This window comes from Zalophus californianus, chromosome 10 (genome assembly GCF_009762305.2).
Source record: "Zalophus californianus isolate mZalCal1 chromosome 10, mZalCal1.pri.v2, whole genome shotgun sequence".
In the NCBI taxonomy this organism is placed as follows: Eukaryota; Metazoa; Chordata; class Mammalia; order Carnivora; family Otariidae; genus Zalophus; species Zalophus californianus.
The window spans coordinates 28,045,877-28,064,965 of NC_045604.1; the positions used below are offsets into that span (position 1 = coordinate 28,045,877).

Here is a 19,089-nt window from a genome sequence, read left to right on the forward strand (position 1 = left end):
TACATTGTCTGTGCCAATGGCGCCAGAGTTTCAAGAGTGCAGACTTAGTTTCTATGTTAAATTCTTGGCTTCTGGGGCAGGGGGCGGGGAGCCTGGGTGGCACAATGGGTTAAGCATCCGACCGTTGGTTTCAGCTCAGGTCATGATCTCAGGGTCATGAGGTCAAGGCCAGCATCAGGCTCCGCACTCAGCGTGGAGTCTGCCTGAGATTCTTTCTCCCTCCTTCTGTCCCTCCCCACCGTGCTCTCTCTCTCAAATAAATAAATAAACCTTTTTTTTTAAAGATTTTTATTTAATTTGACAGCGAGCGAGAGAGGGAACACAAGCAGGGGGAGTGGGAGAGGGAGAAGCAGGCCTCCTGCTGAGCAGGGAGCCCGATGCGGGGCTCGATCCCAGGACCCTGGGATCATGACCTGAGCCAAAGGCAGACACTTAATGACTGAGCCACCCAGGCGCCCCTAAATAAATAAATCTTAAAAAAAAATTCTTGGCTTAGGATTTCCACACTATATGTGTAGTAAAAATTTCCCACAAAAGATTTTTCTGTCCCTGCTCAGACCCTTGAATAGGCGCCATCCTTGACATTTTTGGGGGCCATAGACAAAGTACCCTTTTCATGAACTGGCAGCCTTTTGAGAACTCCAGCTTTATATAGGTTATTACTTACAGTTCCTAGCCTAGTCAGGTCCAAAGCCATGCTTCCTACACCCAGGCATGGCACTAAAACCTGAGCCTCCAGACGCTAACATCTACTCTAGACGTCTTATACCAACCCTGGGCCACTCAAACCATTCTGGCCTTTGGATTCTCTTCATTTTTGTCACCTAGCAGTTCCCTTTCACTTTTCTGAACTCAGCTACATTTTCCTACGTTTATAATGGGAAAGGAGTCCTTATAAATCCATCTACCATGTTGCTAGAACCTTTTCCTAAATAAATTTTGAGTCCATTTACTTTTCTCCATCCCTTTTACTACTACCTCTGTGCAAGCCAATGTTCTCTCTCATGCACCCTTCTTTTGCAATAGTGTCCTTACTGCTCATCTCACATCTATTCCTGTCCATTCTTACCCTGTCCAATTCATATGGAATACTGTACCCAGAGTTTAAAAGCCAGAATTCTAAAAAATGTAAACCAGATCATGTTATCTTTTTGCTTTTTGCATATTTTCTGTATGATCCAGCAATTCTACTCCTACATATATATCCAAAAGAAAGAAAAACATATGTCCACACAAAAACTCATACGTGAATGTTTATAGTAACATTATTCAAAATAGCCAAAAGGTGGAAAGAACCCAAATGTCCACCAACTTACAAGTGGCAAACAAAATGCAGTATATCCACACAATGGAATAGTGTTTGGCCATTAAAAAAATAAAGTGCTGATACATGCTACAACATGGATGAACCTTGAACACATTATTCTAAGTGAAAGAAGTCAGTCACAAAAGAACACATATTGATTCCATTTACATGAAATGCCCAAAATAGGCAACTCTACAGAAACAGAAGATAGATCAGTAGTTGCTGAGGTCTAGGGGATGGGAAGATGGGGTGGGAGTAGGGGGCACCATAACTAAAGGTATGGGATTTCTTTTTAAGATGATGAAAATGTCCTAAAATTGACTGTGGTAATCATTGCACATATCTGTGAATATACCAAAAAATGACTGAACTGTACACCTTAAATTATATGGTATATATAAATTATATCTTTATAAAGCTGTTCAAAAAAAATGCTTCAAGTAGCTCATCATGGTTCTTAACATATATATCCAAAATCTTTGTCCTCAGCTGTAAGACTGCATGATATAGCTCCTATTTATTCCTCAAGCCTCACCTTAGACTGCTCTCTCCCTAACTCTCTACCCCAAAGCCACAACATCTTCTCTCAAATTCTCCAAAGGATCAAGCACCTTCCCACCTTAGTGGCTTTTCAACAGCCATATTTTCTGCCAGGAATGCTTATCCCCTTCTCCGAGCTATTATTTGTCCACAAGAGCATCATACTCTTAAGATAACCTTCTGTAGGAGAAGGGAAGTCTTCTGTAGGCAGATCTTCTGTCATAACAACTCACACTACTTCTTCATAGTATATATCACAATTATTTAGTGTTTGTTTTTCTTCACTACCACATACATTCCCCAAGGGCTGAGATTGTTTTCCTTGTTCACTGCTGTATTACCTGGGTTCATCATAGTACTTTGCAATGGCACATGTTCAAATATTTTGAAAAGAATGAATGCTAGTGACTGAGTCCAACAGCTCTTTATGTAATATCTTCTTATTTATTTATCTTGTGCCATTACCCTATTTAATTTGTCTAAGATTATTTATCTAATAAATATCTAATATCCCCGTTTATTATCTTGTGCCATCCTAAAAATTCACTTATCTTGATACACCACATTCACATAATTCAGTGATATTTTGATTTAATTCTTCTTATATTTGCTGCTTCTTGAGGAATTATGTCCTAGTGATAATACATGGCACACAGTATATAATCAATAAATATTTGTGGCTTAAGTAAAACTTCTAAAACAAAATTAAAATCTGTAGCAGGTGCTATCTTATTGTTCATAGGTTGTAAAAATTCCAGAAGACAGTAACTGTCTCTCTAGGTTTCTCTAAATAATGCTGCATGCAACTAAATATTTAATAATGCAGTTTGATAAAAAGCCTGATTTACCCATCCTTACAGGGATCATGATCTTAATGATGAATTTAACTCATTTTACTTGTCTCAGCCCAGAAGGAATTTTTAAAGGGAGTTTTTTTCAGCTAATATTCAGAAAATGTTACTTTTGCATTTAGTTCCTAGATGAAACTAATAATACCTAAATTCCATCTGAGCTATTAAATATATAAACATTAAATAGTCAAGATTGATTTATTAAAATTTCCTTGGCTGGAAACCAGGAAAAGATGATGCTCTGCAACCTGTTAGCCCAGAAAACTGACTTTCTTCTATTTTTATATAAAGAAATGAAAAAAGAAAGGAAGAAAAAAACACTATTTTTCAACTCACTTAACATCTCCCTTCCACTTCTCAAAATTTTAATTTTAGAACTGTCTTTATAATAAACAAACATCTGAAAAGTTTAACTCGTTGTATCTTGTAGATGATAAGACTTCTTGACTTATTACACATATATACACACTCACAAACATAAAATCTTCTTCCTTTGGATAGTCAAAAGAAAATGAAGCCAAACTGAAATCTAAATTTTGATAAGATTTCACTTCCTTTTATAGTCTTAAAAAAGGGTAAGTATGGCTTCAGTTTTTAAGTAGATCTGAAACAGCCAAATGGAGTGCATTCTATTTTTTACACTTTTTCAAATGGGAGAAAATGTCCCATTCTTCTTGGTCACATCTTCGAACATCTCCTAATAATGACAATCAAAAAGTTCTTCTTAGCTTCTACCTTAAATCTCTCCTGTGCCAATTCATGACTGCTCTCTCATAATTTTTCTCTAAAGAAACTGTATGGTTACTAGTCACTATCCTTCTACCATATCATCATATACTATTCAGTTCTTTTTCTGGTATTCCTAAATTAATTAAAATTATATCCTAGCTTTATTTCTCTGAGCCTTTCTCATGATACTGCTTTTCTTTCCTGCCAGAGAAATCTTCATGGACTCCTCAGAACAAAAGAAAAGATCCTTCTCTGTGCTTCAGGTTCTCCATCACAAAATGGGGAAATAATGCCTGACCCTGATTTCTTTTATAAGACAAATAGAAAAAAGATAAGTATCTATGTTAAATATTATCAGAAATAATTAAGATCTCTGTCAAAAATCTCCCAGAGGCAAAATAGAAAACCCAAACTGTAATATAAAGATCTACTTTCATAAATGTATCTGGGATTGGGGGAAAGACTTCACACCCACTCCTTTATCTCCTACCTCAAAGCAGAACCCCGCAAATGAAATCAGTACAGAACATACCTCCTCCTGTCCCTGGCTTCCACAGAGGAGTCTGTTCCAGGAGTGGAGAGCAGAGTGGCAGTTGTAACCCCATTGGCAGTGTTAGGTGGAGGGCGATTAGTGATCACACAGAGCGGGGTGCTAGAAGAGACATTGTCTGCTGTTTTCTCTGCTGTTGAGTCAGCCTGGGATTTGTAAGGAGTCCTGAAATAAAAAACACAGACACACAAAAACACAAGCAGAAAGAGAATGGTTAGGCATGCTACATAACAAAGCACTAGCACACAGACAGAGGGTTTGAGATAAGTTTAACTAGAGAATCTTCTTGCTCCAATTTTGTTGGCTGGTTGACTGGTTTTTTAAATTCTGAGCTCTTAATTCATACAACAGTATGATTATATACATTTAGTTTGATATCCTCTGCCCAAAGAGTTATATTTCATGAAAAAAAATTTTTTTTGCTTGAGATTAAAAATTTTTTTAAAAATGAGCTATGGCACAAGGAAGATAGTGACATATGCAAGAGTGCTTTAAATGACTCCTGAGCACCATCTGGTCTCCACACACACACACACACACAGAGGCAGGGCCTTTCCACACACATGAAAACAACACTAAAGTCACTTACGATATTATTCTCCACCTGCCCCTTAATTCTTGGCAGTGAGAGTCTTTGGTAGTCCTCAGCCTGGATTAGATGACCATCTTCTTGGATTCCAGAGATATTTGATAAATACAACCTCATATGTTTAGTTCTTTCCCACCTAGCTCAGCAACTGCTCTCTTTATATTTAACCAAATGCCTGATTGCCTGTATTCTTAAGTGCATACATGAGCAACAGAAACAAAAACTAATAAGATTCTATATGTAACCTTAACTGCAGACTTTCCAACAGCAAGCTGTATAATTAAACTCATTTACATGAAAACAAGATCTTTGTTTCTTAACAAAGAGTTGAGAGCAACCATTGGCTCTCCACCCAAAAAGCTATCATTTGTGATGTCACAGCTTGTTGCTGGGGTAACAGAGATCCAAAATTGATATTCAGAGAGATGGGAAAAGCAATGAAAATAATGAATGCTAAAAATCTGTTTGTTTTTTTTTCACCTACTCACAATTACCAGAAATGCTTATAAGTAGCTATAAGCTCATTTTCAAATAATCACATCATTAGACTAAACTTGAAAGCAATAATCAGATTGTAAAAAATCTAAATATGGTACCTAGATGCAATTATAAAAATAGAACAGTTTTGAAGTGGTATCTAAAAAACACAAGCCACTTCTCCAGAAGCAATTAATGACTCAGAAAAAAGGTGAAATTAAATTCCTCAGACTTATAAAATGTATGAGTCTATAGGACACACGAATAAAATTAGCCAGAACCAAACTATAAAAAATTGGTGGCTGGGTGATAGACACTGGGGAGGGTATGTGCTATGGTGAGCACTGTGAATTGTGTAAGACTGTTGAACCACAGACCTGTACCTCTGAAACAAATAATACATTATATGTTAAAAAAAAAAAGAAGATAGCAGGAAGGGAAGAATGAAGGGGGGTAAATTGGAGGGGGAGACAAACCATAAGAGATTATGGACTCTGAGAAACAAACTGAGGGTTCTAGAGGGGAGGGGGGTGGGGGGATGGGCATGTACTGCATGGAGCACTGGGTGTTATATGCAAACAATGAATTATGGAACACTACATCAAAAACTAATGATGTAATGTATGGTGATTAACATAACATAAAAAAACAACAACAAAAAAAACACCTTACCTGACATTCTTTTTAGGTTAATAACATGTTTTGTTCTCCCTGAGATTTTTTTCTGCTGTGGAAACGCCAAGGATTTTATTTTATTGAATTACAGAATAGAACTTGTACTATTATTTTGATATATGGTATAATTTTCTAAGTAGAATGTTAAGAACAGAATAGGAAGGGACGCCTGCGTGGCTCAGCTGGTTAAGCGTCTGCCTTCAGCCCAGGTTATGATCCCAGGGTCCTGGGATGGAGTCCTGCATGGGACTCCCTGCTCAGCAGGAAGTTTGCTTCTCCCTCTGCTCCCCCTGCTTATGCTCTCTCACTCTCTCTCTCTCTAATAAATAAATAAAATCTTAAAAAAAAAAACGATTGCCAGAATAGGAAAAGCTGCAGAGCAGGGGTCAGAGGCTCTGGAACCATGTGGGGTTACATTTCAGCCAAGTTAACCTCTCTAGTCTCTTCATTTGTAAAACGGGAATAATGATACCTTAAAATGCAGGGGTCTTGTGATAACTAAATAAAATAATGTATGAAGAACATTAGTATTGAGCTCAGAATAAAACATAAGCTCAGTGGAAACAAAATAGTGAAACAGGATCTCTGACATGGACAAATCTAGGTTAAAACCCTGCCTCAGTTCCTTACTAGATATGTGACCTCGGGCAGATGATTAAGTTTTGGGTCTCAGTTACTACACCCATAAAATAAAAATGGTACTTCATACGCTGGAGGCCTCTCTATAAACAATATGTGTGCCTGAGATAGCAAGTTGCCCAACCTATATTCATTTTCCTTTTCTTACTAACAGAACCCGTCAATTATTGAGGGCAGCATTGCACCTAGTTAAAAATTCACATCTTCCAAAGTCTCCCTGGCTGCTACAGGTAGCCAGTGAGGCATAAGTAGAAAATTAGTGCTTTGGGGGAAAACAGTTCAGAGGCCTTCTCTCTTTTTGTATTGCCCCCTTTCTTTCTTCTTCCTGCCTAGAATGCAGTCATGTCAGCTAGAGCTTCAGCAGCTATTTTACGTCATGAGGCAACCTGTGGAAACGGAAGCATGATCTAAGGATTGTGAGGCAGAAAGACAGAAGGATCCAGGATTCTTTAAGGACTTTGAAGCTGTGGTGCCAGCCCTGCCTATTTCTGGACTTTCTTAAGTGAGAGAAAAAAATAAATAAACCTTTACCATATTTTAGCCTCAATTATTTAGATTTACTGTTACATGTGAGTAAACCAATGCTCATGTAATTTCTGTAAGTACCTAAGGCAATGCTTGGCACGTGATAGGGTTCAACAAATGGCAGCTGTTACTATTTTTCCCTAGTTTCAGCTCTTAATACTTAAGCAAGTAACCTGTGTTTCAGTTTCTTCACCTATGGTATAATATTTACTATGCCTGTGCAGATGAATTATTATGAGGACCTAATAAATTTCTACATAATTATCAGTATTATTATTAATAATCCATCTTGAGCCTATCCCTCCTGGCCAAACAAATGATCGCCACTTACTTTAAGGAAAGAAATCTAATAAATGGACAAAAATCAATCAAGTACTACCACCAACAGTGTTCTTGCAGCAACAAGCAACACTATCATCATTAATGTTTTTCATTTTCTTTGTGTCAGTTCTAGAAACAAGCCCTCAAAAAGTCCCTTTGCCATACCCCAAAGTAAAAAGGTCTCTGAGCATACATACAGGGTTGAAAGCCATAGCCAAAACCACAGCTGAAGTCTACTGTGCTTTCACGATGAAGCCCTGTCCATGCTACCCCCATGCTACCCCTTAGACAGACTAGACACCATGGCCCCGGGAATACCACAAATCTAGACAAATTTATACAAACATAAATCTCTTCCCTCCCGCGTGTTTCCAGCAAAATGCTCCGATTGGCTGGGAATTTTCAGAAAGCTATAGGAAGCTTTTGGAACAAGAGCTAGCTTTTCTTCTGATTTGGGTTTGTATGCCATCCTCTGAAAAAAAGAGTAAGTAGAAGAGATTCCTACTCACTGGAAAATTAATGTAAGTTAAGTATGGGGATATTTTTAATATGTGCTTTCCCATAATAGGATGAGACCCTTACATAGTAATCACACAAAAGCAGTCATTTTCAGTTGATGCCTAAACACCAAGTACCAAGATATATACCCTATGATTTTTCAATGAGCAACTGCTGAGTGGCTAATACAAGTCCAAACAAAACCTCCTTGTTAAATCATGGACATTTTCACAAGAATTCAAACTTGCTTCCCCAGTGCCAAAGTCTCTTTGGTTCGAATCTCATATGTGCATCCAGAGGCATGAGTTTTGGTGACTGTAACTCAAATGGCCCCAAGAAGCCTTACCTGCCATGGTGTACAGATGCAGTAGTGTTTGCACTGATTGGTGCAGGGCAAGAAGAGGCAGGTTGCCACTTGTTGCCCCGAGAGGTAGATGAACCAATGGTAATGGGTGAGGTAGCAGATGAATTGCGATTGGCTGAAATGTAGGGACTTGTGGGGTCACTACTTCTACCAAAGGAAGCACTGCAAAACAGCACACAGTCACTTTCTTCAGGACATGCTGCTCACCCACCATTTCCCAGCACCACCTTCCCCCCAGATTGTGCATTTAAAAGGAATGTAGACCAAAGAGAGGGTATGGCAACTGGGAAGTGGAGTGAGTGATCAACTCCAGCTAGAGCTGGGTCACCGGCAGCAAGCAGGCATTTGTCAATCATCCAAAAGAGTGAAGGAACATGGAGGAGAAATGATATGCAATAAGAGAAAGCAGAAGAATAGTATATAGGAACAGAATAGGGGCTAAGAAATATTAGCAAATAGAATAATTTTATTAGAAAAAGTAATTCCCAACAAACCCCAAAGGCAAAAAAATCATGCAACCCCAAATGTCTACCTGATACAGAAGTAGCACTGCAGAAGCTAAAGTAAGACCAAGAATTTGGAGAGGTTTGGAGTAGAAATTTAAAATTAAAGAGTGGAGAAGAATAAAAAAGCTCTGTGGAAAAAAAAATGTCTGAGAACTGTGGTTATGTAACCTAGTCTTGGGAGGATTCAAAGTTTTAAGTCTAGAAAATAATATTGCATGGGCAGCAGAAGGCAACTTTCCTTTGTTTCAAATGAAGATAAGTAAGAACCATCTCAATTAGCAAAAAATTATTTGGATTAGAATTTTTTAAAAAAACATTTTGACTATTATACTAATGACACTAGCAGGGGTGACCAAAACAAGCTATGAAGCCTTTTACTTTAAGATGCATTTTACTGGGACACAGGAAAGGAATTTCTGCCTAAGGACAAGAGATGAACTAGAAAATGGAAAGTTTGCTGAGGCCCGGTGGAGCCCAAGATGGCCAAATGTCTTCTCGTACTTTCTTTTTTAAATAGTGATAGCATACAATTCCCTTTTGAAAAGATCATAAAATGAGATTTTGTATAATCAAAAAATGCTTTAAGGGTGACAGAAGTTTGGAAATCCAAAGCATGAAGCAAATTGTGGATCTTCTTTCAAAAAGCACTCACATAATTAAGCAAGCTTTCCATCCTAAATAGAGGCAGTCCCCTTCCCTCTGTTTACCATAATTGTGCCAACTATACCTGTCTATCCAGATGCTACTCACTCAACCCATTTGTTAATGATTTGGATCACGAAAAAGAACAACCCCACCACAATGTAACAACATGCTTGGAAATTAAATGCAGCTTTCTTTCCTAGTACTAGAATGTTATTTTCTTAGAAAAGTTTTCTTGGTCTTGGATGCAACCATAAGGCGTAATGATGTATCTAGATAGACTAAGACCTTAGTCCTGAAGACAAATAAGTGATAGCTTCATTAAGCCAAAAACACTGAGTTTGTATATATAATGAAGCTTCAGTGAGAACGCTGAATGATCTCTGCAGAACGGAAGACCATCAAAAGGCTACAGTGGCTGTTTGTTTTATGGCTTACTAGTTCCCATGTTCTGATATTAACTAGTTGACAAGATTCCTCTAATCAAGTGGAATTAAGTTTTAAACCCAAACACATAGTTTATGGCAAAAGGCTGTTTCTTGGGCAGCCAACCAATCCTATAAAACCTAATGATGAAGTCCATGGCATGAAGAGGCAATTGGAGGGGTTGAGTAAATAAAAGTGAAGAAAGAATTCAAAGTAAGAAATGAGAATCACTCTTGACATCAGCAGCAAAGTTCAAATTAAAATACTCATTAAGTATATCTTATAGTTTAATGGCTCTGGCAAAGGTGCTTTGCTTGCTGGCTGGTACATGGCAAAGAAAATAATTGCAGAAAAGAGAATATAGATGAGAAAAGGGGAAGGAAACCCATGTACCTTCTCTGCACCAAACTTGCGAGTTTCACATCTTGATGGATCTGAGGGCCATTAAAGTCATAAAAAAAAAACTCAAGTCCCTAAATTAACAGGCTTCAATATGAAACTTCTTTAATGCAATTCAAAACTGTCCCCATTACCCACCCCCCTCACCACCCTATAGGGTCCCTCCCTTCCTCCCCATAAAAATGTAACTTGAGATATGAACTACTCTAGTTTTAGAAAAAGGAAAGCTAGCTACTGGACAAAGGTGATTTAAATTCAGTCCTGCTCAGGGATTACTAGAAGTCACTTCCAGTTGAAGATTTTAATAGGACTGAGAGGAGAAAGTATAAATTCAGATCTGTCTGTGGTGAGAATTTGGAATTAGCTTACTTTAATTCAGTTAGGAAAATAAATTAATGTTAATTTAAAATTAGTCAAGCTGTTACTCCCAAGAAATCTAAAAGTAATTCGTTTTTTGATTCATTTTCATGGTGCTAATTGGATATAAAACGGCATGCAATTATTACCCATACACCCATGACCAGAGTGAAGAAAAATCATCTCCCATCCCGTGGAACCTGGTACCTTTTCAAGTAGGTCGATACATAGGTAGAAGGAGCAACTGTCTGTGGAGTTTCACTTCCCTTTGCTTCATCCCTCCACAGCTGCCGTGTATATGAACCACTCCTCACTAGATTAACAGCTGATTCTCTGTAGAGGCATGAAAGAAAAATAAAACAAAGCACTGATTCCTACCACCAGTTTTGTCCACGATACAATGCAAACTGGGAGGGGTGCCTGGGAGGCTCAGTTGGTTAAGCGTCTGCCTTTGGCTCAGGTCATGATCTCAGGGTCCTAGAATCAAGCCCCACATCAGGCTCCCTGCTCAGCAGGGAGTCTGCTTCTCCCTCTGGGGGGGTGGGGGTGGGAGAGAAGAGCCAGGGATAGAAACTGTAATATGATGGCTAAAGAAATAGACACACTTTTCAAGTGATACTTGGTTTCATATAAACCTGTTTTCTGTATACATAGAGAATGGGTCAAGTATTACTACTGCCTGCTTTCTTTTATCAACTTCAAAGCCAACTAACTTCAATAGGTACCAAATCCTTATATCAAATACCATTACCAATTCTTTGGTAATGAGAACCCACTTTTGTTTCTCCTTTAAAGGGCTTTACAAGGCCAAGAGGTTGTTCATAAGTAAGCAGAGACGAGGATGATGGGGAAGGTGAGGAAGTCTGTCACAAGAGAAAGAGGTAACTACCGCAGAGGAGGAAAAGAGAAGAACCTGCTGGAAGTCTCCTTAGTGTTATAAATAAAAGTCGTCCAGGAAAGGGCTGTAGTAGGATTTCTAATTCACAACTGTTCATTCAGGGCCTTTGCGACCAAAGCTGTGGCTCTCCAGAGCAGTCCTTCTCAAACTTCAATGTGCATTTGAAGGACCTAGAGAATTTTTGTTAAAATCCAAGTTCTAATTCAGCAGGTCTGAGGTGGGGCCTGAGATTCTGCACTTTTAACATGCTTCCAGGTGAAACCAATGCTGCTGGTTGGGAAGACCACACCTTAAAAAGCACGGTTCTCAATCAGGTTCTGCTCTGAGATGCAGCAGTACCTCAAAATCCTCACATTCATTTTAAGTGATGAGGAAGACTTGAAATTTTATGTACATACACATTAGAAGTTGATCACTAATTAAATAACAATACCTTTAGTGTTTACCATGGAATAGGTCGTGTGCTAGGCACTACGGGTCCCTGAGAAACCAGACATAGATCCTACCTTTACAGAGCCTGCTGGTGTATTAAAACAAATTCACCCTCAGAAGGGCCGGGGAAGACTTCCTAAAGACAGTAATACCCAAGCTGAAGTGAGAGCCTGAAGGGCGAAGGGCAAAGCAAGAGAGCAAGGGCTGGGAGGAGCTCTAAGCAGAAGGAATAAACAATTCATAATGTGTTAAGGGCACCTGTGGAGAGTTGGCCGCAGAGCGATGGCCAAGGCATCACTATGCCTAGGAAAGTTACAGAGGACCATCTTTTGGCCTGTATTAGGATTACCTGTTCTCCTTTTCTTCAATGTCACTTGTGCTGCTGAGCCTCCGGGGTGCTAGTGAACTAATATAGCTTTTGTTTTCTCTCTCCTGTAAAATCAAAACAAGTAAAGCACAGAGAAGGTACAATACTGACACCGTGTAACATTCTGGGTAAAAAAGCAGAGATCAATACACCTGTATCATCTTATTTCTAGATCCAATACCAATTCTGGTTTGAGTGGTATTACAAAAGGTTACCTTTCAAAGGCTAATTCCTACCTCTCCTCCATTAAAAGACCAGGGAAATAATTCTCATGCGAAAGGCCAAAACGATCAAAAAAGGAAAACAGCAGCACAAATTACACAAAGCAACAGCCCTGCCAAGAGAGATGGAGCCTTTGAAAAGCCACAAACAGAAAACTCCACTCTAAAGTTCTTAATGAAATAAGCCTTATTTCTTCCCCAGCCTGTATCTTCTCTTTGAAATGCAGCTTCAGGCACAACAAATATGCTGCAGAATTCATCCAACCAATATGACTCATCTCCTTGAGGAGTCTCCAGAAACACAATATTGAGCAGGGGACTACGGTTACAGGGCAGACCTGACCCCAGAGAAGAGCATCAGGTAAGCCCTAGAAAATCTGGAACCAAAAGTTAAGAAATAAAATTGCACTGATCTTGGACGATTATGTGGATGAGCTGTTTGTGAAGTTAGCCCGATCATATATCTAGTAACAAAAAAAATAAGGCACTTAAACACTTTTTTCTAAGTGCTAATTTGCCTGAGCTTCATTAGGATCGAAAGTCCGGCTAAGGAACTTTGCTTCCAAACACTGAAACAATAAATTACTGGTATTGGTTCAAGGGAACCTTAGGCCATGTCCAAATTTTCATGTTTCTAACTAAATTTATTTTGCTTTATTTTATTATTTATTTGCCCTACGTAAGGAGGGTAAGGAAGAATGAACATAAGCTATGCCAAAAGATAAAGGGTTTTTCTTTTTTGGCCAAGTAATAATAGCAAGCAAATAGGTAACTGTTTAAACTATCAATGTGCCATCTCCCTTTAAAGACTTTGTACTTCCAGAATCAAATCAGGGACTAGAACACACTTTCATTTGCTCCTGAAACTGAATTTTCACAGAAGGGAACTGCCCAGGAACTCCCCCGTACCCTGCCTAAACTGCACCTTATCTTTGTTGTCCAGCAGAGCAGAAATCCGAGGGCTTGATGATGACCGGTAGATGGAAGAGCCTCGGTCCCTTAGAGCTTCCCTAGAATTGGCCACCTCACTCAGCATGTTGTGGCTGCCAGTTTTTCTGAGTCCCAGTCTCCACGAAGAAGGAGATTCATCTTTGGGTTCTTCTGGCTTATTAAAAAGGCTGGAGGAGAACTACGAGGGAAGAAGCAAAGAAAAGAAAAGGGGGAAAAAAAAAAAGTCCTGATGGTTCTTTTCAGCCTATTTGCCTTTTCCCACACTAAGTTCAGTGAGACAACATAAGGCAGTACAAGGAGAACAAATACATGGCAGGCTTTCTGCCAATGTTCCCTTCCTCACGTGGCAGACGCTAATAACCGCTCAAGACTGCCTTTCTCCCTGAGCCAGAAATAGTCTCAGATTCTTAACAGTGCTCCTACTGACAGAGTTGCTCTCTGAGAAATTAAACACTATTTGCTCTTAGCGTACTGACCTAGAACACCAGGAGATCCACGTTCTAGTAAAAACATCTTCTCTTGCTTGACTCACTGTGTAACTGAAAATGAGACATTTTATTTCTCTAGGTCTCAACATGCTCACCTGTAAAATGGTGATAATGAGCTTAATTCCTCTTTATAATATGTGGAGACTAGAAAACACAGATGAGCCAATGTATAAGTATGTTTTAAGGTACTGTGATAAGACTGTGGTAAGCTGACTTAATACTCATAAAAATACTAAAACTCACTCCCCTCAAATTCTAATTGCTTATTTCAAGAAAATAGTTTAAGCTTTGCGCAGTGGCAGTATCGTAGCCAATGAGGTTCATCCCAGGAGCGATTATTGCTAATTGAAGAAAATAGTTTATTTGATCTTGAGCAGCAGTTCCAAGTGCTTCAGATTTCACCGAGCAGCAAAATTAAAAAAGAAGAAAAATGGCAGAAGTCATAGAGTTGCCACCTTTTAGATTTTGCCGGGAGAACATCTTTCAAAAACTTGCTTACCATTTCCATCACTATCATTTCATTAAAAAAAGAAAAACATTTTAACCTCAGAAAAGAAAGCTTTCTGGAAAGCTTACATTATCTTTATCTCATTTTGCCATAAACCACAGAAAACATCATAGACTAGTGTTAACCCCAAACACCAGTCTGAAGTAACTGGTCTTTAGAACTGCAGTCAACAGTCCATTCCGGGGATCTGGGGGACCTCTACAAGATGGCTTTGGTCTTACTCCAGGTATCAGGCCACCTTTACTGCCTGGTATAGTGAAAATACAATAGAAACACTAAATCACTTGTCTCCAACTCACGCTCAGATTTTCTCTTTTAATTAGTCATCTGAATGTATATATTTATGTACTCCTTCCAGCTTTAGAAGCTCAATCATGTCAGCTCTTTATAAGCCACCCTGACTCTGAGAGTCACACACACTCTCTCTCTCTTTCAAAAGTAAAAAAAAAAAATAAATTAAAAGAAAGCAAGAAGTCCAGTCACACCTAGAAGCAGTGGGAGTATGTGAGGTACAGCTAAATGCCAGGGTGCAGAGTGAGGTCTGTGTCCTATCTGAGACATCTCTACACATTCAAAGTGATGCTCGTAGGAATAAATAAGCAGGCAGGGCTTTGTTTCCTCATCTCCACAATGATACCATAATCCTGTCTTTTCAAGAAGATCAGTAAGTTAGTATCTATAAACCCACAGAGTTTTTTCAACAGCTTTCTTCCCAAGAACTCATATCGATTCTTAATCTCAAAACTAATTGTATCCTTTGTAGAGCAAGGTCATTATTCAACTCTGTCTCACTGACTAGAAGCGTATAGCTTCTCAGAGGCCTGGGCCGAACTGCAGGAGGAGCTGTCTCTGGTATCTCAGCAAGTTCTTTCTACCTCTGCTCTCTACTCATTATGAGTACTACCAAGACTTTACTTATGAAAGTAAAATTTTAAACAAGACATAAAAAAAAGGACATAAGTCATCAAATCAATTAATACTGAATGCTAGGGGCACTTGGGTGGCTCAGTCATTAAGCGTCTGCCTTCGGCTCAGGTCATGATCCCAGAGTCCTGGGATCGAGCCCCCCATTGGGCTCCCTGCTCCATGGGAAGCCTGCTTCTCCCTCTCCCACTCCCCCTGTTTGTGTTCCCTCTCTCGCTGTGTCTCTCTCTGTCAAATAAATAAATAAAATCTTAAAAAAAAATACTGAATGCTAGCTATCTTCCTAACCCAGTCTGAGCTTTATATATACTTACCTACTTAGCCATAGATATGAAGAAAATAAGCAATGGACAAAATTCTTTGGTCCCAGATACTATATCCTATGTTATCTAAACACATTGTACCCAAATTTGTTTGGTGATGGATTTATAGCTTTTGCAGGCAATGTGATAAAAGAAATGTTTGTGCGCACCCCTGCCCCCATCCATAATTTGAAGCTCTAATCCCCAGTGTGACTATAATATTTGGAGGTAAGGTGGCTGTCTGCAAACTAGGAAGAGATTCCTCACTAGGAACTGACTCAGCTAGCCCCGTGTGACACAGCTAGTCCCGTGATCTTGGATAGCCCAGCCTCCATAATTGGGAGAAATAAATTTCTGTTGTTTAAAGCCACCTGGTTGGTAGTATTTTGTTATGGCAACCTAAGGTGACTAGGACAGGCAAGATGTATCTGTATTATCTTGCAAGAATGTATCTTTAAGGCCTTTCAAACTGTATGTAACCATAGTAGGAGAAATATAATATTCAAATTAGTTCCAAAATACTCACTCTCCGAGCTGAAGAGGCAGAGAAGGTATTCTGAGCCGGTGGTGGTATCTGTTCGGTGATAATACTCTTGCTTTCAGAGTTGGAATGGTTGACAATGGCTTCTAGCTTTTTATCTATTATTGAAGACAAGAGAAGCAACAAGTGCAAGTATGAAAACCTTATCTGTGTGTATGTATGTACTTTTCTGCTAACAGAAAAGGTTTACCCATATCAAAACAGATTATTAGGGTCATGTAATGCTTGGACTCAAACTAAAATGAAATCTCTAGCAACGCTGCCAAAAGGAAATAAACTCAATGGTAAAATTCCTTTCTTGGTAGCCTCCAATTCCCAGATATATAACTGAAAACTTTCTCCACATTATGTATCATATATAAAATTCGTCAGTAAGTACGTAATAAGAATCTACTCTGTTTTGGGAGATTGGGCAGGAAAAACCAGATAGATCTTGCTTTCTAGGTAATTATAATCAAGACATGCAATAAGATGCATAATGATTATAGTAACAATAGAAGATCATATATAAGTTAGGTGCTAAATTGGTTGAGTTGGATCAATGGGGCTTTATGAGTTCAGAGTAAATCCTCTGAGGGAGGAAACAAGGAAAGATGCATAGAGAAAACTGGAAGACAAATACCAACTGGCAGGAGGAAGAAAGGGTATGAGTAATGAATCAGAAATCAAAATATACACATCTGTTGGTCAGTAAATTTAAGTCTACGCAGGCCTAATTTAAGCAGGCCTAATTAAAGTAATGAATATTCTTGGGATTACAACAGGAAATAAAGGTAGAAAGGATTACAGAGGATATTGCGAGTTAAGCTACAGAGCTGTAGTAGGTGAACCCTCTTAATAAATAACAGTAGTCCATGTTATAGGGCCATCAAGTGGAAACCCTGTCTGTCTCGTTCACTGCTACATCAGTGCCTGCACCTAGTAGGTGTGGCCTTCTGATCTACGTACTCTGGAAACAGGGCCCCAGAGTAATCCACCTATGAATTACGTGACAAATTTAAGCCACATTTTAGCTGTGTGACACTGGGCAAATTACTTAACATATATGAACCTCTCTTTTCTCACTGATTAATCAGGAATTTTAATTCTTACCTATGAGTTGCTATAAAGTCTAGAGATAATGTTTTTAAATTGCATCGTTCAATGTCTGGCCATAATAAGTCCCTAGTAAACAGTAATTTATTATTAATGTTATTTCTTGTGGTCATTATGAAATATTCAAGGCATTCTTTAAATACTATCTGAATATCTCTAACCCCAAGAAGTATACCTTACTACCTAAATGTGACAGATCATTATAGTAAGAACTCCCAATGAATCTATACCCCTGTGAGTGGTCTCTCAGATTGACTCTGGGCTTGGCAATGTGACTCTCTATGACCACTGGGATATTAGTAAAGTGATACAAACAGAGGCTTGGAAAGTACTTGTGCACTGAACCTTGCCCTCTTATCTTGTGGAATCCAACAGCCGTGTGAAGAAGCAGGGGCTAGTCCGCTTGATGAACATGGCCCACTTGCCTCAAACATCCTAACCAACTACCAGAAAGGTGAGTAAGGCCATCTGGGACCAGCCAGCCCCCAGCTGACTTACCAACTGACCACCAACACATGAGTAAGCCCAGTATTACCACACGGAGGAAAGAAAAGCCACCCCAGTGAAGCCCTTCCCAAACTGCTAACCCATAGAATTGGGTGTATATAAATAGTTGTTTTAAGCACCACTAAATTTGAGGATGGCTTGTTATTTAGCAATAGATAACTAATATATCAAATGTTTAAGTCAAATAAATAAAAGAAAGGGGAAAATAGAAATCCAAATCAAACTGCTTACATTCACCTCAAAAGAGAATTAGTATTCTTTACAATTACATTTATATATAAGACATATGAAAACTGTCATTTTATGAGGTTGTATCTGTGGATCTTTAAAAACAGGATAAATGCATTCAACAAATACTTGTTCAGTACATACATAATGTGTCGGGCATCATTTGGAAAGGTTTAGACATAATCCAGTTCCCCACATTTTCCAGTATACATTTATAAATAATGTATATTTATAGGGACCTACCATATAGAAGGCCCAGTGCTAGGCATTATGGAAGACAGAAAGATAAACAAGACACACAATACATTTCAGTGCTTCTGAAACTTGCTGGTAGGGGAAGAAGAGAGGAGATGAGAAACAAACAGAAATAACACTACTACTAGGTAATGTAAGTAATATAAAAGAGGTTCAAACAAATAGCTACCAGTCAGAGGAGGGGAGAAAAACTTGTATCTGTGATGATAAGTCTTCATAAAAGAAGCTGATTTAAGCTGGGCTTTGAAATATGAGTAAAACTTCAACTGGCAGAAATGAGCAGGGAAGCTTGCTGGAACCATCTGGCTTCTGCCTACATCAGGCTACAGAAACTGCTGAGATTACCAGACTCCCTAAATGCTGTCTCTTTCTTGACCTCTCCCTTCCCACTCCTACCCTGGCTTTTCTTTCTTTCTTTTTAGGATTTTATGTATTTGACAGAGAGAGAGGGAGAGAGCACGCACAAGCAGGGGGAGCGGAAGGCAGAGGGAGAGGGAGAGGGAGGCGGAGGGAGAAGGAGAAGCAGGCTCCCTGCGGAGCAAGGAGCCTGACGTGGGGCTCGATCCCAGGACCCTGGGATCATGACCTGAACTGAAGGCAGATGCTTAACGACTGAGCCACACAGGCAGCCCCTTACCCTGGCTTTTCTGATGCAGAAACACACATCCTGGTTTTCCTCAACCTGCCTGACCATACTGTCTTTGCCTCTTTTTACTTCCTGAACACAGCATGCCCCACGATTCTTTCTGTACATCTTTTCTCTACCATCTTTCCGTTGGGAAATCTCATCCTTTTCCACACCTTTAGCTGCCACCTTTTCGGCAGATAATTTCCACATTTCACTTCGCCCCTGCTACTCTGAGGAGTCCTAGATCAAAGTCAGGATCTCAGGCACACCACTTGCCAGCTATGAGACCCAGTTTGCCTCACCCCTTACAGGGTCAATTTCCCACTCTAAAATGTGGTGATAATACATCC

The 19,089-nt window shown here is 39.2% G+C and overlaps 1 protein-coding gene and 1 pseudogene across 9 annotated transcripts in view; one reads left to right on the forward strand and one right to left on the reverse strand.

The window, feature by feature from the left end:
* PPP1R12B (protein phosphatase 1 regulatory subunit 12B) overlaps positions 1-19,089 on the reverse strand; it is a 216,497-nt gene that overhangs the window by 117,076 nt on the left and 80,332 nt on the right. For 7 of the 9 annotated variants that reach the window (XM_027609982.2, XM_027609978.2, XM_027609977.2 and 4 more), the window contains exons 9-13: positions 16,012-16,124; positions 13,238-13,441; positions 12,074-12,156; positions 10,602-10,727; positions 3,959-4,141 (exon numbers count right to left, since the gene is read on the reverse strand). In XM_027609982.2, the coding sequence (XP_027465783.2) occupies positions 3,959-4,141; positions 10,602-10,727; positions 12,074-12,156; positions 13,238-13,441; positions 16,012-16,124 (709 nt within the window). Of the gene's footprint in view, positions 1-3,958; positions 4,142-8,131; positions 8,227-10,031; positions 10,073-10,601; positions 10,728-12,073; positions 12,157-13,237; positions 13,442-16,011; positions 16,125-19,089 lie in introns of those variants that run through there. The other 2 variants (XM_027609984.2, XM_027609983.2) reach the window with 2 other exon arrangements.
* On the forward strand, positions 14,036-14,122 carry LOC113933819 (annotated as a pseudogene).